General features: G+C 38.7%; 1 protein-coding gene across 2 annotated transcripts in view; it reads right to left on the reverse strand.

The window, feature by feature from the left end:
* Positions 1-25,651, reverse strand: part of LOC126337012 (ribonuclease P protein subunit p30-like) — an 81,164-nt gene extending 55,513 nt beyond the window's left edge. Inside the window, exons 1-4 of one of the 2 annotated variants that reach the window (XM_050001261.1) lie at positions 25,259-25,651; positions 15,390-15,529; positions 13,850-13,924; positions 2,309-2,377 (exon numbers count right to left, since the gene is read on the reverse strand). In XM_050001261.1, the coding sequence (XP_049857218.1) occupies positions 2,309-2,377; positions 13,850-13,924; positions 15,390-15,529; positions 25,259-25,352 (378 nt within the window). In that variant the 5' untranslated portion in view covers positions 25,353-25,651. The remainder of the gene's footprint in view (positions 1-2,308; positions 2,378-13,849; positions 13,925-15,389; positions 15,530-25,258) is intronic. The other variant, XM_050001260.1, reaches the window with a different exon arrangement.
* Between the last annotated feature and the right edge of the window lie 505 nt (positions 25,652-26,156).

A 26,156-nucleotide genomic window follows, 5' to 3' on the forward strand; every position in this document is an offset into this window, starting at 1 on the left:
ATGATTCACCCATTCCTTTTTAAAAGATAGCAAATCTCCACTTCTCCATTTCCTTGATTCACTCTGCATTTTCCGGTTCTTGAAATACAACATTCCCTACATAGTGGTCGCTTTGCTTCAACGTCCACAGCTTAGCCTGGTACTACACTGCCGCAACCTGTCAGCTGTCACCACTGTCCCATTCGACGATTGCACACGAGCAACACACGTGCAGCGCTGTGTGCTCATGAGCCGCATGCAATGTTTGCCCACCCCTGCACTAGACCATGAGCTGAGGCCCAGAAGCAGAAGCAGTGTACCCAATCTCTTTGTGTACGGAGTACATTGTGTGTGCAAGTGTGAGAAAATATTCTAAATGTTCGCGCAGCATGTTTCTGAGGTGGAACATGGGAACCATCCTGGTATTCAACTAGTGGGATGTGGAAAACTGCCTAAAACACCACATCCATGGTCGCTGGCACACCAATACCTCAATGTTAATCCACCACGCAGATGCAATCCAGGGCTGGCATACCCCTCCCCCCCCCCCCCCCCCCCCCCCAATCGCAGAAGCAGGTCATGTTGACACATATTTCTACCTGGGCTATATAATGAACAATGCACTGGAGGTTGGTTTGTGGGGGTAAAGGGACCAGACTGCTACGGTCATTGGTCCAATACACTGGATTGCCTGGTACATTAAGTGATACTTGGTATAAGAGACCAGATGCATTTTCCAAAGTAGATGGCCTTGTACATTGCATAATTTGTTTTCACCTTAAAGGGGCTAGGTTACAACTACTATAACAGGGACTAACAGTAGATAAAACACTTTCACATTTACTCCCCCTATTGCGCATACTGCTCCAAAATCTAAAATTAGTTTTAGCATCAATTGCAATTGTTCTTTTTCTTAAGCCTCCTTTGGTAAATAGAATAGGAATTTTAAAGATGCCTTTGACAAAAGGAGAAGTATTAACAAAACTGTATTAGTTATAAGATTCACCCCTCCATACTCCTTTCTTGTGGAACCATTGACAGAATTCAATCATTTGGTAACTCATTGAAAGATCTCTCTATAAATTTGAGGGTACCGATGACCTAAACCACCAATCATCATTTAAATTGGACCTCTTTACTCTTTAAACACCACTTAATTTCCCTCTAATGCCCTCCAGATGGAGTGTTGCATTTCCTATAGAATATGGTTCATAGGGCACAAGCAGCCTGACAGGCATCATCAACCCTCAGCAGCCACAAATCTGTTCGACTTTGTAAGAATGATTCTTTAATGACAATTCCCCTGTAACTAATTGTGTCCCAACAAGCACTTAACGACTATAAATATTGTAAATCTTTGTCTCAAAATACAATATTAATATTGCATAATAACAACTGTTACGCTCCTGCAGCTTGTACGGCCTCTATCAATGAAAAGTCTGTCCGAAAGAGCCTTCCACAATTCACTACTTTTGTAAACTCGATGCTCCAATTCTACAGTAAAGGGGGGGGGGGGGGGGGGGGGGGGGGAGAGGAATGCACAATGGACAACCCAATTGGAGGTGTCAGGAACAAAATATCCAAATTTTTTATTTCCTGGATTGTTCCAGTAATTATGTTTGATACCGTTGAGAAACAGCTCACAGCGTTTTATTGTCCCACCCACTAGGCTTAGTAGGATTCTCATGGTGAGGATTGCTGGTGGATAGATGCCTTGGCAAAGCCTTGGCCACAATCCTTAACCAGTAGGAGAGTAGGAAACAATCACATGTTCACAGATCTGGGCAGCTGAGGGCCAATGCAGAGAATTTCCAGTCTCTTGGTTGCTGTCTTCTGACGTGTCCCTCCCCTGCTCTCCTAGGTTCCCTCCAGAACTCTGGCCATAACAGCCCCTCTAAACTCATGGCAACTTCTTTAGGTGCACCATATGCATCCCTTATAAATAAAATAAATGCCAAGGGATTTTTACCAGATTAAATTTGGTCCTCATTTATCCAATTATGTAACTATCCCGGATGCCCACCTATCTGTCACTCTTGTCCCACTCTGCACACTGATGCACACATGCACACACACACAGTATGTGCTGAGAACACCCGTGGGGAAATAAAAATAACAGTATCGATTTTATTCCCAGTTGCAGGCCACAGGATTGGCATATGTGACTTACAGGGGTTGGTGCTGATGTAAGATTTGAGAAAAGGGTAGTTGGCTATCATCTGTTCATCCAGATAGGATACAAGACACATGGCAGATATAGGATTCAGGAGAAAGATAGTATCAATTTCAGGCGATGTTTTAACGTTAAAAACCAGTTAAAGCAAGTTACCTGAAATGCTGATTGTGTTTTTGGCACAGCTGCTAGGATCTTATACTTCTTCAGGTTTTTCGACTGATTCTGAAACAAAACCATTAGAAATTTCAACATATCAAAATTATGAGTATTACACAGTTCTTCCTTTTATTTATCATAATTTTTAAAAGGTACTTTTAAAAATGGTAGCTCAGAGAGACACAATTTTATTTTGATAAACAATACGCAAATGTACACAAAAGAACCACTTACTAATATGGTTTGCAATAAAACTCATGAAGGAATCAAACAGTAAGTATTCAGACCCAGCAAGTCCTCTGTCAGGGAAAATACTAAACATAAAAGTATGTCATGAACGACAAGGAATACCAGCTATCTGTACGGAAAACTGTGGATATGGGATTCCCTGACAGCAGTTTCTTTGGGACACATTTTTTCATGTAACACATACTTGATTTTCATAGCAATTCTCAATCAAGAAAATCTCTACTTTTTGTACATAACGAAAATTTAATCATGACTATGTCAAATTTAGAACTTAAATAAATAACAGCATGCAAAACCAAAATTACAAGCCTTTCACCACTGTTGCCTTTATTTATATTAAATTTTTAAAGCTGAATGTAAAAGTCATCAATGGACAATCTGATATCCAAAACTGGTTTAATATACCGGAACTGCTACTTAACTTGAGAAAATAAAGTGTAGAAATTTTGAGTTTTCAACAACAATCATAAAAATATGCACTACTTTAATATAATTTTAATCTGACAAAAGATTGTAGTGGTACACAACTTACAATTTCTTGGGATCAATACAGACAACAGGCCACACCAGAATGGACACACTTTGAACACCAAAAGCCATGAGTAATGTTTTCTTTACCCAAAGGGTATTAATCAAAACTGCAGTGAAGAGAATGCAAAATTTATCTATGCTTACTTGCAACCTTTTTGTAAAGGTTGCGGCATGGAATAAACTGCTAAACCAGCAAGTCGCGTGAATTGTAGTAAAGCTGCTATCATTGTCCTTGTGCAAACCTGTGGCTTCCATCAATATTTGTGCACTTGCCAAACAGTATGCCTTTATAGACTGACAAACTATAAAAACAAATACTTTCACTGTGATGATTATCATTCATTGTTTTGGTACACACTGTGCAACACATCACTTCACCCTAGTAATGCATAGACATTCTCCTATTCTAAAAGGCAACATCCTCATGGACTGTGTTCAGTAGCACTGGGGTTTAATTTGTGCATACTGAGAGATTGTAGTGTTAGTGATATTTTTGTCAGAGTAACTGGCAATCAGACAGTGGTCAGAAGACTGTCTTGCATTGTCTGTTTTGACGCTACAGACACTTTAGGCATGCAGGAAGCTGGAAGTCTATCAACGGATTACTGTACACGTTGGGCAGAATATACTGGTGCTATGTCACTGCTTTCAACAGCGGTCTGTGATACATTTCCGCATCTCCATACCTGTGGACTATGTTCTGAACATTCGCATAGTACAGGCAGTTGTCAGGTTCAAAGCATTGTGCATGCAGTGGTGGCTAACCTAACATCATCCAGGTATGGTATCCGGGCACATGATGCACCTGCTGTATCATCCGGGCCAATGGGAACCATCTGCTCGCAGCAGAATTAAGGTCACATGTGCCTCTGGCCAGGCTACCACAACACCACCAAGCACAGCTACTCTGGAGTCGGGGAAGTCAGACTGGAGACTGGAATGGTGCTTTGTTGTCTTCAGTGATGAGAGTAGGTCCTGTCTGCAAGTGAGTGATGGATGTACATGTGTTTGACATAGAACAGGCAAGCTGCTTATTCCAGAGGTCACGTGCAGATGATGCAGAGGTCCAACCTCAGACTTCATTATATGGGGGTGGCAGGTGGGGGTAGGGGCTGGAGGTGTGGGATGGGGGGAGTGGGGTGGTTGGTGGGTGGAGAAGCAGCAGTTGCTTAGTACAATGTGGGTTACATTTGGCATTTCTGCTGGGTAAAGTGACAACTGCCTGCTACATGTTACAGCAGAGGTTCCCAACCTTTCTTAGACCATTACTCCTGAGTGCAACCATACCTCAGCTTCTCGGAAACAGTGCAAGCTAACTTAAGTCCATATTCCAAAGTAGCATCCAGTCCACATCCTATAAAAGTTCCTCAATATTAACACCTTAGTCAAACTCTATAGCACACTTGCTGCTCACTCTACAGATCGCATTGCAACTCACTCAGGCATTCCCTAGATCAGCTTACATGGTCTCATCAGAGGGCACTTCTCTTGACAAGTGCCACTCGAGTCACGGCTCCACGGTGGTCGACAGTAATGTTGTGCAAGCTACCTTGTTTCCTTAGTAACGTCGGGTGGTGCCACTACACAATCGGTGATAAATTATGGAATATTGCAATACGGCTTCTGAAAGCCAGGCTTTCACTATGTGTTTAGACAGCAGTTACAGGATAGTATGAAAGACTGCAATGATAAAGAGAGTGTGTTAAAAACTAAATAAAAATAAAAAAGGCTACAAAGATAAACTTATGAATAGTATGTAAATTTGAATAGAAAAGAGTCTGGTGGTGCACACCAGGAACACAGTTTATTCTGCCCTACATCCTGAGCATGCTTCCTTATGCCAGAATTCAACCAAAGACCATTGTGTGTGTGTGTGTGTGTGTGTGTGTGTGTGTGTGTGTGTGTGTGTGTGTGTGTGTGTGTTTATCAATACAGCATACAGTCTCACTCTGCAGCTGGAGATGGCCTCATCGTCGCCAGGGTGGTTCACCTCACGGTGGAAATGTCATATCAGAGTAACTGTTGTCAGCATGTGTACAGCAATGTATAAATATACTTTTTTTAAACTATGCATTTTATGATTGTTTTGTTCATTGGGCAGTTTGCTCTTTCAAATGACGAGTTAAAATTTCAGGCTCCTGCAGTAAGTTAAGGAAATACTTCTATGGGGTAGCATGAATCACTTTCATTCGCTGGTGTATATTTTGCATGCGCTGCTTTGCATGGTTTATGGTGTATACCTAACACAGTTTTATTATTCATGCCTACATGTTCCTTAAACCAAGTATAGAAACTGTTAGGACTGTCCTATGTAGGGTTTTTTGCACTCTATACATTTTATTTTTTATGCTACAACCCCATAAATATGTAGACACCTGTGATTGGTGACCATCTCATTAAACCTGTTCTGGGTATACTGCCACACAATCTCATAAAATTATTCAAATGCTAAAATACTAGTCACATTTCCCCCATGTTGAAGCAGCTTTTCTCAAGGTGTAAACTGATTTAGCTGAAGATGCTTCAATAGCTACACTTAATTTTCCCACATCATAGTCAATACTATTGTGTAGTCTCAATTTAATGGAAACTTGTTTATGAAATGCTATACTGAGGTTTTAGAAAAAAATTTCAATTTTTTTTCCTCTGTATGGAAGCATTGTATTTTTTGTATTTCTGTTGCATATGACTTAGCCTCTTGGAAATTGTTAAATTTTGCTTTTAATTATTTAAACCCTTTGATTATGTCAGTCAGTATAAAATCATTGGCTGTTGCAAGCTGCTTAAGCATGTCTCATATGTGCTGCTTTTCAATTTCTATCAAGAGTGGTTTACAAAGTCTGTTACTTCTCTGCTAAAGAAAGCCATCTTGTGTTGTCTAGGGTGGGAGGAATTTGTGCTCATTATGTTATCTTAAAAGCTTATTTACCATACATTTTGAGCATCTGCCCTCCATTATTTTTAGATATGATAAGTCTAAAACATTTAAAGCTTTATATTGATCATGTTCAACTGTAAATATGATTTTTTTTAATATAACAAATGATCTGAATGAAGTGGTGCAACTGCTGCGGCACCATGAATAAGATGGCACCTGTTGAGAAGAGTGCCCTCTGGCAAGACCACGTACGTCAGCCCAGGGCCTGCCTGAGTGAGTTGTGATGCGACAGGCATCAAAACAAAAATTGGCTGCACAATTTCAATGAAATAAATTCAAAACAAAAACATGGAAACACCACAACCTCTAAAGCAGATAAAGTATACCTGTTAATCATTATAGACAAACAAGAATGTATACAGAAAACTTAGAAGTTTTTTATGGAGAATGATAGAGAACACATGGATTACAATCCTGGAAAGATGATTCAAAATAACCTACAAAGCGAACTGTGTAGCACACAATTTTTATTTGTTCCTGCAGGGAAAAGTAACTTTGTAAATATGAACCCCAGAACACACATAAGAAAAGTGTAAAAAACATTGCACAACAGACCAAAATACTAGCATAAAGAAGCTGTCTTGAAGTGAAGTGCAAGAGATTATTCTATTCTAATTTAACTTTATATACTGCCCACGAACTTTTCTTTGTAACTGTTTTATTTAAAACACAATGACTCTAATCCTCTTGATAAGACACATATAAAGTGTAACATCTCCTAAATGTACATCCTTCCATTCTAAAACCGAAATCAACTAGTTGCTCCGCAAATATAAATGTAACCATACACACTGTTTTATTTACCATGTGCATGTTTCAGGTTAGTTAGGTAAAATCAAACACGGTATGTCTCTAATTTATTTTAACATATCTGAAGTAGTTCAGCAAGGAACAAAACTTCTAATAAATGTGACAGGACATTTCATTAAAGGACATTATAGCATGCAACTGTAACAATCTAACTCATTTTTGTAATCCACTGCAATAGCAGTGCATCAAGCAGAACTGTTAACTATGATGTCTGGTGGATGTGGATCTTATTGTTCATATCAGTTTTAAAATAGTTCTCACAATTCAGATAGAGTGGTGAATGTTTTATCAGAAGAGTTCCCTGAACTGTTTTTTGAAGAGTTCCCTGAACTGATTTATCAGAAGATTTCCCTGATATTTAAAGATTGAAATTCCAAATTTCTCTGGCCCAGTTTCTGATTTATGCAAAAGCAAGTTTTAGTTTCTAGTTTTCAAAATAAAAAATGACATACTTCGAGTTGCATAACACTTATTAGAGATTATTCCAAGTTCAACTAGGATTGAAAGATGGATACACATAGACAGGAAACAGATAATTCTTATTTGTTAAAGAAATAATGTTCAATTGTAATACTATGTAACACAGTAACAGCAGACAAATTTAAAATATTTTATTATAAACTTCATTCACACAGAGAAAATTCATAATAGATAAATAGTAAACATTATAATATCATTAAAAAAAGAAAGTAAGAAGGAAAGCAACAAACTGATAAGGCCCTGAAGACAATGCGATAGTCAAGAGAGCACCATAGGTTTGTTAAACTAAGTCAAATGTCAGTACATGAAAATGTGCACAAAGTTACGGTATTCATAACACTAGAGTCACAATTGGAAAGTTATAGTTTTAGTAACTCATAACACTTTTATACAATAAATTGATAATTATTCATTAGTCACCACACCAACAAAGAGCTACTCTAAGGCAACCAAACTAACACAATAGATGAAATTTATGCAGTGTCAAGCCTTTGAAGACACGCACAAACACAGCGTGCTGCATTATTTCTTATGTAGTGGTTGATTATTATCTAAATGTAAGTCAGCAAGTGTGTTGCCCAAAAGTTAAGCTCTGGCACAGCATGACCAAGAAAGAAGTTTGATGGGATCGTATCTATGATTATCACCTGGCACTGTGTGAGCTGGCTGTTGTTTTCTAGTCAAAATTGTATCTGTCAAATGAGGCCATCATATCGTAACATATGGTGAGTGCGCATCTCCAGTTGTTATTCAAGGGGACTGCACATCTTCACTTCACCAGCGCAGTTATTCATCAAAGTCATTTATCTGAACTTACGGTGTGAAAATTAAGTTCAAGTTTCCCCTCATTTCTGGCAGTCCATAGGATGTTCACAATGACAAAGTGACAATGGGTGACAGAAGAACGAAAATCTGTTTGTTGTGTGATTGCAGTTGTGTTGCTCCTTTAATTCTTTCCCAAAAGCATATCTAAGGTTATGTACTTTCTTCACTACACTGTCATGTCAGGCTCCAGATATTTCAGTTTTCCTATTTGGAAAACTTAAGTGAATGGCCCCCTTTTTTCACTGGACTGGAATATGAAAAACATTCTAGATCTCAATGAGCAGTAAGATCCTGGTAGCCTTCAGTAAAAGCCAAAGGTGCATTACAAAAAGAAAAAGATATAGGTAACAATACGAGAGAAGGTAAGTTGCTACTCACCATATAGCGGAGATGCTGAGCCGCGATAGGCACAATAAAAAGATTCACACAATCATAGCTTTCGGCCATTAAGGCCTTTGTCAGCAGTAGACACACACACACACACACACACACACACACACACACACACACACACACAAGCGCAGCTTGCACACACACCTGCAGTCTCAGAGAGCTGAAACTACACTGCAAGCAGCAGCAGCACCACCAGTGCATGATGGAAGTGGCAACTGGGTGGAGGTAAGGAGGAGGCTCGGGTGGGGAGGGAGAGGGATGGTATGGTTGGAGTGGTAGACAGTCAAGTGTTGCAGTTTAGATGGAAGGTAGGAGAGAAGGTGCGGAGGAGCTAAGTAGCAGAAAGGAGAGAAATAAAAATAAAAGAAATTAAAAGACTGGGTGTGGCGGTGAAATTACGGCTGTGTAGTGCTGGAATGGGAACAGGGAGGGGGATGGATGGTTGAGGACAGTGACTAACAAAGGTTGAGGCCAGAAGGGTTACGGGAATGCAGGATGTACTGCGCAATTCAGAAAAGCTGCTGTTGGTGGGAAGGATCCATTTGGCACCGGCTGTGAAGCAGTCACTGAGATGAGGGATATCATGTTTGGCAGCATGTTCTGCTACAGGGTGGTCCACTTGTTTTTTGGCCACAGTTTGTCAGTGGCCATTCATGCGGACAGACAGGTTGTTGGTCATGCCTGCATAGAATGCAGCACAATGGTTGCAGCTTAGCTTGTAGATCACATGACTGGTTCCACAAGTAGTCCTGCCTTTGATGTGATAGGTAATGTTAGTGAGCGGACTGGAGTAAGTGGTGGTGGAAAAATTTATGGGACTAGTCTTGCATCTAGGCCTATTACAGGGGTATGAGCCATGAGGTAAGGGGTTGGGAGCAGGGGTTGTGTAAGGATGGACGAGTATATTGTGTAGGTTCGGTGAATGGCAGAATATCACGGTAGGAGGGGTGGGAAGGATGGTGGAAACGCTATTTCTCATTTCAGGGCACAACTAGAAGTAATCGAAACCCTGGCGGAGAATGTAATTCAGTTGCTCCAGTCCTGGATGGTAGTGAGTTACGAGGGGAATGCTCCTCTGTGGCCGGACTGTGGGACTTTGGGAGGTGGTGGAAGACTTGAAAGATAAGGCACAGGAAATTCGTTTTTGTACAAGGATGGGAGGATAATTATGGCCAGTGAAGGCTTCAGTGCGACCCTTGGTATATTTAGAGAGGGACTGCTCATCACTGCAGATGCGACGCCCATGAGTGGCTAGGCTGTACGGAAGGGACTTCTTGGTATGAAACGGGTGGCAGCTGTCAAAGTGGAGGTATTACTGGTGGTTAGTAGGTTTGATATGGATGGAGGTACTGATGTAACCATCTCTGAGGTGGAGATCAACATCTAGGAAGGTGGCTCGTTGGGTTGAGTAGGACCAGGTGAAGCAAATGCGGGAGAAGTAGTTGAAGCTCTGGGGGAATGTGAATAAGGTGTCCTCACCTCCAATCCAGATAGCAAAGATGTAGGTTGTGTAGCAGCAGGCTCAGTTCAGGTGACTGTTGATGAGAAAATTGTGTGAACTGTACAATTATCAAAGCGAGCTGCACAATGTATTATTGAAAAAAGTGAGACTCACACAAGCAAATGGATTGCCTAAATTGCACAGTTCTGGCAGTCCGCTGCATGCATAAACAAACGAGACTTTGTATGGCTGGCATTCTGCACCTCTTTAACACTTCTCCAAAAGCAGAACTGGTGCACTGTTCTATGAATCACCAATCGTTTCTAGCAATGTGAGAGTTGTACTCACATCCGGTGATGGACCAGGATTAGTCTCTTCATTCATTTCAAAATAAGAAAACAAAAGAATGAGCAACAAACAATCCAAAGCATTTAGTAAAAGCTAGCATGCAATTGCTTCCTTAGGCTGGCAGTGTTCTAAAAATGGTGGTTCAGGCATACTTCTAGTGATATCTCATGCAACTATAGTTCAAAACATCCCCCACCTAAAACTGCCACATGAATATGTTTGAATAACATTTCTGTGTTGTGTTTCTGCCCATTGGTCAACACAAGCTTTAACTTTATGTTCATTGTGATGTCTGCAGCAAATCACTCTCACTACTGGTTCCACCTGCCTTTTCATAATTATAATGAAATAAATATAGACTAAAATAGCTTTACTCTTCTGGTAATAATTTAAGGTTTATTGTAGTTCTCTCTCTTTAAAATGTAGTACTTTGCTATTACAAATATGATATCGCTTTGGCCTTCACACCCACTTCCATTCACTGACACCAACTGAAGAAATTAGTTCTTACCTATATGAGATCACATATTGCAAATTTACTAATTCATATAAGTTTATGCTCTTACCGTGGCATTTGTCTTTGACTGGGGGTTCAACTTCCTACATATGCAATGGTTTTTCTCCCAAAAGGCTAATTTCAGCAATGCTTTCTATGCGAATAACCATTATGCTTTTAATAAGGCACTCATGAACATTTGTTTAATATAGCTTTTTGTTCAACACTTCCATTTCATTATAATTTGTTACCTGGGTACCTTATCAGTGACAAAGTAATCCACCTGTTACAATAATTTTGAGGCATAATGTAATCAGCATTTCATAATAATTTTGAGGCATACTTCCACCATTAACTTGAAGTAACTCATGCCACAAAGAACAATAATAATGATGTAAGGTTTATTTTTGGCAACCATTGTTCTAATTATTACAAAACAGAATGAAATGACAAATAGTGTGTCACCCCTTTTTATACATGGAAGTACATTACAATACTTCATAAATGTGAAACAATAAGTTTACTACAGTGTCTTGGCTCCAGTGGAGTAAGAAATTTTCTCAATTTCACAAAAAAAAAATTGTAGCTTTGCTTACAATTATTTTAACGTCATTTGAGTCTCTTTGTATTAGACTAAAATTTCGGAGCAGAAAATGTAATTACTATTTCATTCATTAACTAGAAAAAATATGAAACAAACAGCCACACTTCTCACCATTTGGAGCACTAATGTCACTACAGCTGTCAAACAGTAACTACTTCCATAACAATACGTGTCATTAGTGTAGATGTTAGACTGTATTTTGAAACACACATTCAATTATAGATTCTCCTGTAACAGGTTGGACGCGGTAGTTCCTCTGTTCAGAAGAAAGGAAGTATTAATACATGTTTAGTGAAGCACCATGAGTTTCAGTCTGACCATCAGTTGTTGGCTGCTTCACTTTTCTAGTTTTATAATTAACTACACAGTGAGCACCTTTAGCCAACTACATTAAGCAACACTGGCATAGTTCAGATGTGCATAAATGTTTACTTAACGAATCCAATGCTGAATTTCACACTGCTGAAATTAATTCATCATTTAGGACTCTTTATACTGAAGAGCAGTACTTCTATAACAAAATACTCGCTCCCTCGGTCCCCACAAGCGCACGAACGCTCGCTCACATGCACACGCACACACAGGATTGTATGTTCAGCTGGAACAATATACACTGAAGCGCCAAAGAAAATGGTATAGGCATGCGTATTCAAATACAGAGATATCTGAACAGGCAAAACATGGCGCTGCATTCGGCAATGCCTATATAAGATAAGTGTCTGGTGCAGTTGTTAAATTGGTTACTGCTGCTACAATGGCAGTTTATCAAGATTTAAGTGAGTTTGAATGTGGTGTTATAGTCAGCACATGAGCAATGGGACACAGCATCTCAGAGGTAGTGATGAAGTGGGGATTTTCCCGTACCATCATTTCATGAGTGCCCCCTGGATATCACGAATCTGGTAAAACATAAAATCTCCAACATTTCTGTGGTCAGGAAAAGATCCTGCAAGAACAGGACCAAAGATGACTGAAGAGAACTGTTCAACATCACAGAAGTGCAACCCTTCCACAAATTGCTGTGGATTTCAGTGCTCGGCCATCAACAAGTGTCCATACAATGGAACTACATCGATATGGTCTTTCGGAGCTGAAGGACCACTTGTGTACCCTCGATGACTGCACGACACATAGCTTTACACCTCGCTCAGCCTGTCAACAGCGACATTGGACTGTCGATGACTGGGAAACATGTTGCCTGATCAGACAAGTCTCGTTTCAGATTGTATCGAGCAGACGGACGTGTACGGGTTTGGAGACAACAACAAACCCTGCAAGTCAACAGGGGCAGTTCAAGCTGGTGGAGGCTCTGTAATGGGGTGGAGGCTTTATAATGGTGTGGGACATGTGCAGTTCGAGTGATACAGGCCCTCTGATATGTTTGGAAATTACTCTGACAGCTGACAAGTATTTAAGCAACCTGTCTGATCACCTACATCCATTTATGTCCATTGTGCATTCTCACAGACTTGGGCAATTCCAGCATGACAATGCAACACCCCACACATCCAGAATTGCAACATAGTATGTCCAGGAACATTCTTCTGAGTTTAAACACTTCTGCTGGACACCACACTCTACAGAAATGAATGTTACTGAGCATATCTGGGATGCCTTGCAGCATGCTGTTCAGAAGGGATCTCCACCCCCTCGTACTCTTATGGATTTATGGGCAGCCCTGCAGGATTCATGGCGTCAATTCCTTCCAGCACTCCACACTAGTGAAGTCCATGCCATGTCGTGTTGTGGCACTCTGTGTCTTCACAGGGGCTCTTCATGATATTAGGCAGGGGTATCAATTTCTTTGGCTCTTCAGTGTAGCAGCACTAGTGTGTGAGTATGTGTGAGGGGCAGGAGGGTGAACCTGACTTTATGCGTACTTTGGCTCATTAAAGGATCCATCTTTTCATTCTTTTTCTGTGCATGTCAGACGGTTCAATGCCTCCATTATTTGGTAAGTTGTCTCCTTCACTCTTCAATTATTTCCATTGAGCTAGAACTTTCCTCTTGATAAAGATACAATTAATTAATAGTGAAAATGTGGCTGAAATAATTTACCTGAAATAATTTCTATCTGCTGTATACGAAATTATAATTTAAAAACTATATATGGAGGGATCAGATAAGTGTTCTTACTCTTATTGTTATTGTGGTCTTCAGTTAACAGACTAGTTTGATGCAGTTCTCCTGCTGTCACAGTTTTCTAAATAATCGGAAACAGTTAAGATCCATTATACTAAAGTGGAACAAGACTTGTAAATCACTGCCATGTATTTCAGACTTTGAAAATTCATGACAATAGAGTAAAATGTGGTGCTAATGAAGTTTTGTTTTTAGAATGTTTAACAGTCATATATGATTAGATTATGAACCTTTGATGTTACTAAAATATTTTCACAAAGCAAGGAATACTGTACACATACCAGCATGTGAAATTGTTGTTGATCAGAAAATGGAAATGTCAGCCTGTGTACCAGGGTCAATTTGTCACCAAATTCCTGAAACAAAGAATTTCTTTATTGTGCACACAGAAAATGATAGCTACAGTCATTCACTGTTCTAACTAATATTTAGCATGTAAGATACACAAATCCAATAGATAAAGAAATTTTAACCTATAAAAATTGAGTTCTTCAGTTCATATCAAAATGTTTTCATGCTTTCACAGCAGACATCAGTAAACTTGAAGGCAGAACTGTTGCTCACAAAAGGGAATTGCAAATTATTACGTTTAAACCACATGTAACCTCAACATGTGTCAAATATATGTGAACTCTGAGACATTCAGAATGAAAAGTTAGTTCCAATCCAAAAGACATGGAAATGAGTCTTTTCGACAAATTAAAACTATGAAAAAGACAACTCAAAGATATTGCATACATTCTTTTTCACCATCAAAGTTTAACATAAACTTTGGCTAAACAATATAGCATTTTTGGTATCTCTATATCTGCTCTTCAAATGTGATTGCAGTCAAAACATATGTTTTCCATTTCATATTTGCATGTTGTTGCTTCATGAGTAGTTTCCTAGAAACAACAAGAAAAATTACTAATTGCGGCCTAATGAAACACATGATTACACTCCTCTGTACAGATTTTAGTTGCACTGATATCTACAATTTGCTTTTCAGTAACAGCATGTATTGAATAAAATTCATCATTAAAAAATATGCATGATTCTTACCTATAGCAGGAATGATGCATGCAACTTAGACGGATAGTATTTTCAGAATACAGAAGCACATTACAAGAATTATATCTGGTCTTAATTGCAGAACATCCTGCAGGAAGTTTTCAGTAACCTTGGCATTTTGTCAACTGTTTCACACACATGTACTCACTAATTTCCACAACTATTCCTCTTTGTTCAAAATATAGTAAAGCATGCATATAACACTAAAAGCAATAAACCTTCACAAATACTTCAAGGGTGTAACATTAGTATAAAAAGGAATCACGTAAGTAGGCACACATGTATTCAACAACCTGCCAGAGTATATTAAATACATCAATAAATAAACAAAAGAGAAGAAGAAAAGAGTCCGTTTATAGTTCACTTCTCTTTTTTATTTATTGATTTATTTATTTAACATTTCATAGTTTTAGAGTATATTAAATATACTATGGGTAATGTGGCGGAGTTTACAACTGAACAAAGACCTTTTTGTCGAGTAACCCCTTCTACTCCGCTGAAGAGTATCTTCAAAGGATTTAGTAAAAATCATGTTTTAGTTTATTTAGTAATTAGTATTACAATACAATTATATTTCATGTAATCTTATGCAAAGTCACTTCATTTCTCTTAAATAAATTGTACAACCTTGACATATTTCAACATCTTAAAGATGTGGAATGTGACTAATGTAAGGTAATGTGCTGTGCTGATGGGAATCCTTTGAAAGACTCCACAAATAACAATTCAAGAATTGGACAAATTATCTTTGAATGTCTTCAACATTACCTTAACAAGTGCACTTATTTCTAGCGGTTCCGGCACAATATCGGTAACTTCACGTATTTCTCCTTTCTTCTTTTTCTTCTTCTTTGTGTCACTGCCTAGATCTTCGATTTCATAATTGAGAGCTACAGTCTTGTAGCCATCTGAAATAAGCCACAATAACACTTTTAAAAAATTAAGACTAAAAGAACAAGACATAGATTATGTTGTTGATGTAATTTAACATTACTCCTTTGCATTCCCAAGACGTTTTATTGTTATTTCAGTTTTGCATATTGACATGTCACATCTAAACTTTATTGTGCACTACCTTCTGCTTTGTCACACTTTAGCATGATGTTTCTGCCATTCTTTCATCTGGGTTTTTTTTTTTTTTTTTTTTTTTTTTTTTTTTTTTTTTTTTTTTTTGAGAGGATTTTCAGCCCCAGAGCTTTATAGTAGTTTGTACACTTTTACAAGATCTGTCCAGAAAGTACATGCCACTTCGTTCTACCACCACTGTAGCATTAGTGTCACAGTTTTGCCAGCTGAAATTCATCATCAACGTGTGGAGATTTATGGTAAAAATTTAATGACTGATGGTGAAAACATGGGCAAGACAATTCAATGATCAATGAACCAATGTTCATGATGAAGCAAAGAGTGGCCAGCCTTCTGTTGTCAATGATGGTTTGGTTGAGGAAATGAATAAGAAAATACGTGAAAAACGGACTTTTCACAATTAGAATACTCGTGATGACTTTCCACAAATTTCAGAAACTCTTTTTCTTGAGATTGTCACAAATCACTTAAATTTTCACGAATTGTGTCCCTGTCGGTTTACAAAAATGCTTACAGATGTTCACAAAATGAAGCGACTTGGCAGTGCCTTGACATTTCTTACCTGAGACAGTGATAAAGGAGACAAGTTCTTAAACAAAACTTGGGTTTGTCATGTCATTCCATAACCAAAACAACATTCAATGGAATGGTTGCTAAAACAAATCAACAATTAGTTGTGATTTGTTTATCTCAATACAGCAGTATATGCAAGCTGGTTTTCTGTTAGGACTTACACAATATATAGAATCAAATCTAGGACTTTATTGTGTATATGGAAGGACAGAGGGGGGGGGGGGGAGGGGAGGGGTCATAGAGCTTTTGTATCATTTCTAAATTCTCGTAAGTAAATGAAGGCATTTTCTTAATCTATTACAATAACAACTATTATCGAGACTGTGAAGTGTGGAAGCTATACTGCAAAGAATTTTTTTATTTATGTTAAAAAGACAGGAATGTAACTTGCGGACATTGGGAGAGGTGGACTGTAGCACCACAGCTCTCCTCACCCTTCCCCCGTATTTGCCTCTGTGCATATGCCATGATCTGACTATGAGGAAAGGGCAACAGAGAGGCGTTTCCATCAGTTAGCACATGGTTTTGATGCACTATGAGAAATACAGTCACGTCACAACTATTATTGAATTTTTAAACTGATTCAACAGTGGGTTCATGGAGAGACATTGTATTTTGTATTAACTACATGAAGCACTTTTTCTCTGGTTCACAAAACTTTGTATGACTTTGGTTTCGTATTGTAAGCCCACTTTCCAGTACAAAACTGTTTCCAAAGATGTCCACTACGTGAAGATAAACACATCAGTTCTCAGACTATTGCTTTTCAAGGTAACTGTAAAAGTTATCTCTATTGACCATTTGTCAGAGGTACATTTGCATTTTAAAGACTTTTGACATCCATTGTAATAATATTTACTGTCATTAAGACTAAACAGACAATACAATGGAGTTATTAGCACAGGGATAATTAAACTGAGTATGCTCATTCAGTAGTAAATGTGGAGATGCACTTATCTTTTCTTTCTTTCTAAGGGAGTGAGCTTCCCCTCTACATCTGTTACATAATTGTCTTCATGATTTACGCAATGTGCAGCAAAGGATCTAGTGTCTTTGACATTCAGCTTCAATCATGCTCTCTGAATGATGCAATTTGCCTTCCCCATGAACCATGAATCTTGCCATTGGTGGGGAGGCTTGCATGCCTCAGCGATACAGATGGCCGTACCGTAGGTGAAACCACAACGGAGGTGTATCTGTTGAGAGGCCAGACAAACGTGTGGTTCCTGAAGAGGGGCAGCAGCCTTTTCAGTAGTTGCAGGGGCAACAGTCTGGATGATTGACTGACCTGGCCTTGCAACATTAACCAAAACGGCCTTGCTGTGCTGGTACTGCGAATGGCAGAAAGCAAGGGGAAACTACAGCCATAATTCTTCCCGAGGGCATGCAGCTTTACTGTATGGATAAATGATGATGGTGTCCTCTTGGGTAAAATATTCCGGAGGTAAAATACCCCCATTCGAATCTCCGGGCGGGGACTACTCAGGAGGACGACGTTATCAGAAAAAAGAAAACTGGCATTCTATGGATCGAAGTGTGGAATGTCAGATCCCTTAACCGGGCAGGTAGATTAGAAAATTTAAAAATGGAAATGGATAGGTTAAAGTTAGATATAGTGGGAATTAGTGAAGTTCGCTGGCAGGAGGAACAAGACTTTTGGTCAGGTGAATACAGGGTTATAAACACAAAATCAAATAGGGGTAATGCAGGAGTAGGTTTAATAATGAATTAAAAAATAGGAATGCGGGTAAGCTACTACAAACAGCATAGTGAACGCATTATTGTGGCCAAGATAGGCACGAAGCCCACGCCTACTACAGTAGTACAAGTTTATATGCCAACTAGCTCTGCAGATGATGAAGAAATTGATGAAATGTATGATGAGACAAAAGAAATTATTCAGTTAGTGAAGGGAGACAAAAATTTAATAGTCATGGGTGACTGGAATTCGAGAGTAGGAAAAGGGAGAGAAGGAAACATAGTAGGTGAATATGGATTGCAGCTAAGAAATGAAAGAGGAAGCCGCCTGGTAGAAACAGTGACCCACACGAGATGTATAAATCACTGGATATAGTTGCAGTAATTACTGAGAGGAGACTGAAATGATAGGGCCACATAATTGAGCGAGAACGCCAAATCACCAGGCAGATGGTGGAATAGGAAATCTAAGATAACAGACCAGAGCAAAATAGAGTGATGGGATTACACAGGGTATGAGTATGATGGGACTAGCTGGACAAGAATACGTGGACCGAAGAAATGGAAAAAGACTGATTGGTAAGACCAAAGACTGACTACAGTTTGTGTGGCCACCACAGTAAATAAGTAAGTTACCTATTCTCCATCAAAATATGCAGTCTATTAAAAATAAAGTACAATAGCCTGAAACTGAATAATAGTCTCTGAACAGCATAGTAGTATATACTAGGCAGCACTGAAGCAGAGACACGGAAATACTTTACACAGCCTTGTCCTTATATGAAACAGCAAGATGCTACTGCAAGACTAAGTTAAAAGGTGAGGGATTGTGTATTTACATCAAAAACAGCACATATTTTAATGCTAAAGAAATTCCGATAGCAATTTGTGCTGATAAACATTTTGCGCTATCAGCTGTTCAATTAATGAGCTAGGCATCCTTAAAAAGTTAATCATTTTGTGTGTGTACGTTCACCTAGTGGTAATATGAACACTTTCTGCAACAACTTAACTTAAATCTTGGAAATGAATATCAATATCGGCATTGAGGGTGAAATTAGTGATAACTTCCTAAATATTCTAAACATTTTTGGAATGGTATGAATACAGTATCATAAAGTTTAGCATCAACCTTATACCATGTAATTACAGGTATTGATGGAGAAAAAGTGTACAGTTTTTATAAAAGATCTTGGTCTCTCTGCTCATTACTGTCAGATAATACAGCTCAAGAGAAGTTTGGTAAAAGCTGCAAAATTGCAGTCTTTGAACGGATCTTCACAAAATAAAAATTGCAAGGGCATACTGCCTTCCAAATCTCTGAACACGGTACACTCACCAGTCAACATTAGTGTGACACTGTACTCCTTCCCATGTGCACGGGCAAGAGTGTATTTGGCCCCAACTTCATTTTTATGGAAGACAATGTCTGATCACATTGAATTGTGCAGGTGGAGACGCTTTTAGAAGAAGAGGATATTCAACAAACGGACTGGCCTGCCCATACCCCAGACTTAAATCTCATCAAGCACTTGTAGGACACATTGGGGAGACATAATATTGCAGCATGTCCACAAACAAGGACTACCATCCGGCAGTACTCAACTCCGTTGGTGTAGGAATTGAACACCCTACCACAACCTTGTAGTAAGCATGTCGCAGAGCATGCACTGCCATCCACGATGATGACACATACTGTCTCATCTTTTGTAGAATTCAGGAGCCCATAATGAATTGTGGAAACTTCAGTATAATTATTGTCTCTGAATAGAAGTGTCATTTCCATTCATCTCATTGTGTATTCCATCAGTTACCTTCTGTTCTATACCACAGCAGATTTTTCCATGTTTGGTTCAAGTTTCACCAAGCTATGTTACCTGGAAGTGACACATCATGCAGAAGGTACTTGCATCCTTTTACATTTAGCAAAAATTAACCCTTTAGTTTCATCTGAATTCTGAGGACACTAGTAATTCTGCTAGCAACTGATCGTAGTTTTGAGAAAAAAGACTATCGCTGGCAACTGCCTGATTCTCCATATCAAGCAACTCTAGAGAGGACATTAAATGCATTTGTGGCATTGAGCCATGCAGCAGGATCTTTGGCTCCACTATATGACGTGGTTGCTGTACTGAACAACACAAATGAGAGACAGATTGAACTTCATACATTCAATGTGTTCCAAGTCAACTAATTCTAAGGAACAAAATACTAGCAAGTCGTTTTTGGACATTCCCACACGTCACATTCACCCCTGGTTGTGGTAGGATCATCTTACCCCACAGCACTTTTATGCAAATAATTTCCTCTGTATACACAAAATTTGGGGAAACTGGTTCAGACATTCCTGAGTTATGGTTTTATGTTATGCCTTTTCACTCCAAACCCTCAGCATAGAGAGCTATAGAGGTGTTACTGTCACAGTAAATTTTTCCCAACAGTAAGTGAAACTGGTAGAAATTCCTTCACGTATTACACAGTTATGCCGATATGTCACTGTCTTGCCCCCTTCAGTGAAATCTTGTACTGAAACATCACTGTGACTGTCACCAGTAAGTCTATGAACCCCAAAAACTATGGAATCGATACTAACATCAGTCAACATTGAATCATAGCTTCTTACAATAATACATGTATTACAGACATCTCCTCCTCCCCCATCTCTCTATCACCACTTTCCCTCTCTAAATGACCATCTCCCTGCTTTCTACAAGCATATTCACTTCATCCCTCTCTATGACCATATTCATTCCCCACTCCCTTTCTGTCCATCTCCACTTCCACCCTCTCTCTCTGTCAATTTCCTCTTTCCCCCTTTCTCTGGCAATTTCCTCTTTCCCCCTTTCTCTGTCCATCTCCTCTTCCACCCCCCCCCCTCTCTCTCTCTGCCCACCTCCTTCCCTCCTCCCACTCATTGTCCATCTCGTCTTCGCTCCTCTCTCTCACTGTCATTTTTCTCCATGCCCTTTTCTCTCTGCCCATCTCCTCCTCTCTCCTCTAGTGAAAAACCAAGTCTTGAATACAGCAAGAAGGTTCAAACAGATGTAGGCTGCATTAGTTATGTTGAAATGAAGATGCTTGCACAAGATAGACTACTGGGGAGACCTGCGTCAAACAAGTCTTCGGGCTGAAGACCACCACAAGGACAAGAAAAACACAGTCATTTTTGCTCCTCCTACATCTACAACCATACTCTGTAAACCACAGTAAATTGCATGACAGGAGGTATATCCCTTGGTTCCAGTTATTATGACCTTTTCCCGATGAAATTGCCAAGCTACTCTTTTTCCACAAAACATGCAACTATTACGTGATATTTGCAATGAAAACAGTTTTAGGGGAGAGTGGTGAGACTTGATCCCTTTTTTACATTTTATTTTTTAAAGCGGTACGTATAAACATCAGAAAAGAACTAAAATGTATAATAAATAGTAAGTTTTTAACTCTTTCTGTTCCTATTTTTAATTCAATCTTTTACCATTTACTATCATCATAAAAAATTAAAAACTAAAGCCATGCAGAATGGATCAAGTCTCACCATATGTGGGACACTTGATCCCTTCTATAGGGAGACTTGATCCGCCACTTTATTGTGGTAAATAAAACAATTTATTCATTGTGATTCTTGAGTTTCTCCCGGCGTATTTGATAATCAAAATATCCACGGGTGTACTGCCGGTCTATAGTGTCCAACGGGCACAATATTTCGGCAATCAAACATGTCCATCAGTTCACCTGATGATGGTGACATGTTTGATCGCCGAAATATTGTGCCCGTTGGACACTATAGACCGGCAGTACACCCGTGGATATTTTGATTAATTTATTCATTATTCAAACCAAATTTTGTTTTGTCTATGAGATTTATAAGGGGAACTGAGGTTTACTAACAGAAGAAATTCACATAATAACTTTAGAAAACAAATTCATTCATGATCTCTAGAGGCATTGCTTGAAGTGCAATCTGTAGCCTACAAAACATGTTATGAGATCATAAAAAAGTCACTAAGTTATCAAATATATTTTTTAAATAGTTGAAATTACTGTCAAAAAATTAGAATTAGCATGTTTAGTGTATCCAAGATCATATACGAGATAAAGCACATTCATACAAAGAAAAAACATATATACTTCATGAGAAAGTCAATAACGGTTGCCTGTGTTTGAAGTATTCAACATGATGAACTTATAGACAAACATACAAATTATTGGATATTAAAGCCCTCAAATTTGACACTGTCAAAAATGAAACTGGTAACACTGTCATTCTTTGAAGAAACTGCTGGAGATGGAATGACTCGTACAATTTGGTTCCTTTCAATGTCACGTATGTCTTCAGTTTCTGGCCACTTGAAGCGCTGGACCTCTATCTTTCTCGCACATTTTGTAGTGAAATTTTCTTCGTCAGGAACATTGACAATCTCTCCCACATAATGTTTTTCAGTTTTCTTTGTTTGGAAGGTAGCACTGATCCATTTTCCAGTGCCTGGTTCATCATTCAAAATTTCATCAGAATCAGTGTTACTCAAACTCTCCAAGTCATTATCAAACTCACATGGAAACAGTTCACTTTCAGAAGTTTCTACTTTCGGCTTATTCGTTTGTTTCTTGTTTTCGAAGTACAGCCTCTTAGGTCTTCCCACAGGTTTCAATCTTTGTTCATTTCTTGCTCTGAGCTCTTCCTCAAGTTTATCTTTTACCGGAGTGTTTGTTAGGATTGCGGTAGATGCTCGTTTCCTTCCTCGTCTAGTTGTAGTGTGAGCTGCTGCCGTAGGATGTGGTCTGATATCTTCAAAGGATCTGTATCCAATAGGGCTAGGTCTAATTCTGGAAGATGAAGGTGTTGATACTGAAACAAACTCTTTTTGAGAATCACAGACTTCCACACATTGTAAGTGGTCTGTTGTATATGCAGGCAAAAATTCATCATCCGTAAATATATCAGAGTTAAATGGCCATATGCCTGAAACCCTAAAACCACTAATCACGTTGCTGGGTGTAAAAGCTTTAGGGAAAGCTCTACCAAAAATCTCGGATATATCATAGATATAGTTTTCCCTGGATGTGCTGTCATCCAATCTCCTGCAGCAGAATTGTAATATGCCTTCAGTGGACCATACACTGACCTATCAAGGGGCTGCATTTTATGGGATGTATGGGGAGAAATTGTCAATAGAGTCATTCCATTTTCTTTTCCAAAATGTAAGGATTCCAAACTAATATGACTATCATGATTGTCCATGATGATAAGTGCTTTGTGTTGAGCACTGCATTTTACATATTTATGAAAATGTTTTAAAAACAAAACAAAATTATCAGCTGTCATCCAACCGCTGGAATGAGTGGAACCACTGGTTCCAGGAGGAGCTTCATGCAGCATCCTATCCTGCCAGTTCAGACGTGGAAAGATCATGAAAGGTGCGATGTAGCCTCCTATAGCATTTATTGTACAACATGCTGTCACAAGTTCACCTCTCTCGGCAGAAGTCACTTTTCCTACCTGTTTCTCTCCTCTTACAGCCACTATTTTTCCTGGTTTCCTCCGCCACACACCGTCAGGTGGCTTGCGGAGAATGGATGTAGATGTAGACTGTAGTAAGGCCCGTTTCGTCTATGTTCCAAATAGATTCTGGTCCAAGAACATCCCTAGTGATAATCTGGCAAAGATTATCAAAAAACTGTCTAACATTGTGTTTATTAAAGCTGCTTCCTCTGCTTATACTGGTTCCTTCTGGTGTACGAAGAGAGTGTTTAGGATGCCTTCTCATGAAACCTCTGAACCAGTCATTTCCAGCTTTGCCCTGTTTCTTCCAATTTTCAGGAATTTTCTTTCTATTTTCAGAAGATAATTGATATGCAAATGCACGCACACTTTTTGCACTCAGGCTATGGTGTAATTTGCTTGCCGTTTTCATGTATTCACATAAAGAATTTTCCTCCTCAGTTGAAAACACCTCAGACTTGTTGCACGTTGAAGAATAAGAAATTTCAGTATCTTGACTTAACTGCTTCCTAACATAACGTTTTAAGGTCATTAGTGGGATTTGAAATTTCTTTGATGCTCCTCGGAAACATTTTTCCCCCAAGGCATGCCATTACTGCAAGTTCCATACTTCTAGAGTCAATTTTTTCCTATCTTTCCTTTCATATGTACGACCAATAGTGCTGCAATATAAAGCAAAATTATGATACTTTTTGTTTTAATTTATTAGACCTAAGTTTCATTTTCACCCATAATGTATAATTCAATGCATTATATTACAATAAAATGTCTATATAGGCCTAATATCATTTGTTGGGTGTTGTATATTTTACAATAATGTGATACCAGGAAAACAATTAAATCTTTGGGAAACATTTGAATAGGGACACTTGATCCCTGGATCAAGTCTCACCAAGTTCTTGAGGATCAAGTCTCCCCATAACACACAAGTAAACAAAATTGCTTCTGAATGCTCCCTAACATACAGTTACCATTTATTTTCAGTTATACTTTATGCCTTAAAGTATGAACTTTTATAGGAAACAGTTACCAGCATTATTTCTTACAGAATTAATATGTAAAAATAATTGGATTCACTTACCAAAATATAACTTAATTCGGTGAAAAATCTTTCTTTCCCTCTTACTGGACAGCAACAACAGTTAAACTCACAGATTCAAATTACCACAATGGAAAGTGGATGGCAAGAAACACTGATACGTTAAAGTAATATAGTAGAGTCTCAATGCGAAATCGTTATTGCACACTTTTGAAACTTGATTCATTCGGTATTTTACTGTTTCATTGTGGTTTTCTAGCAAAACGCGGCTTCTCCATTTGAGAATGGAAGACACACTGAAACTATGTCCAGACCTTAAGCCCAAGCAGTTCTCTGCAGTAGGAAATACCGATGGTATCCTGCTAATTTAATTTAGCCAGCTATGTATAGTTATAATCACGGTGTGTTTTTGCTAAACACATACTGAAACAGGACTTTTTTTTCTATTTAGCAACAACTGACTGTTATATAAGTAGTATAAAGTCAGCTAACGCCAACATTCTTTTAGTTTATTATTATCATTATTCTCGTTTGGGCCCTATGTACAGCAATGGGCTTTTCGGATTTTGTTTTAGCCAAGACAGGACTAACCCGTTCTGCTTAGGAAACTGGTTGAGTATTCTGTTGCAAGCAACTGTCTACAAAAGTAAGTTAAATTACAAACACAGTATTGTCTGAAACAATTATCAACTGGACATCATTTGTTTATATGTTATAATTTATAAGAAGTAAACTTACAAGTCACAAGTGTATCGCAGATATCACGTAATCTTGTCACATCTTGTTCGTTTATGGCGATATTTAAATCATAAAATGCTTTGTAGTTGTTCATTTTTCTCTTCTTTATTCACGGCTGTATATTCACCAAACACATGTAACACATAGTGTTTACAAACAAAATTTCGCTCCCAAACGGTGTTGCCAACACTACGCACAAAGATCTCTCTGGTCTATGCAAGTCACGATATCACCACTTGTAACTATTTTTTAGCCAAATAGCAGATAAACATTTATTGCCGCTATCACGCTTATATATAGAGATTACTGTTCCCTGTACAATACATTCTATTCCCTCACGGCTGTGATGACACGCTACAGTCTTGTTCATGGCGGTAGATTGTTGAACTAGTGCGGCTTGCATCCAGGATGAATTGCTTGCAATTAGAGATTGAAAATACATGGTGGGGCAAATAAGATTGGCACTGAGAACAGAGTTCCAGGGTGCAAAGAAACACAGCAGAGGATCCTGGTCAGCAAGATGCTGGTTGTTGTATCTTGGGCTACATCACCTGTTGTACTTTGGTCCATGGCCCAAGGTACAACATGATGTTTTAAATATTTTTGTTTCGATCTCCTATACAACTGTCCATATTCCACCAAAAATTGTTGTGAGAAAGGCACCAAGCAGATTGGTAGCATGACTTCTGTAGAGAGGCGAGTGAATATTACGACGATAGTTGCTGTCAGTGCCATAGAAAATCCTGATCCACCAATGCTAATATACCCACGTGTGCACTTTAAGGACCACGTGTTATTCGGATCCCCAGCTGGAAGTATCAGACGAGCAAATCCATCAGGATGGTCAAATGAAGTACTCTTTCTAGGTTTTTTAAGCCATTTTATATCATGTCAGAAG

Source organism: Schistocerca gregaria, chromosome 2 (assembly GCF_023897955.1).
Source record: "Schistocerca gregaria isolate iqSchGreg1 chromosome 2, iqSchGreg1.2, whole genome shotgun sequence".
Lineage (NCBI taxonomy): Eukaryota > Metazoa > Arthropoda > Insecta > Orthoptera > Acrididae > Schistocerca > Schistocerca gregaria.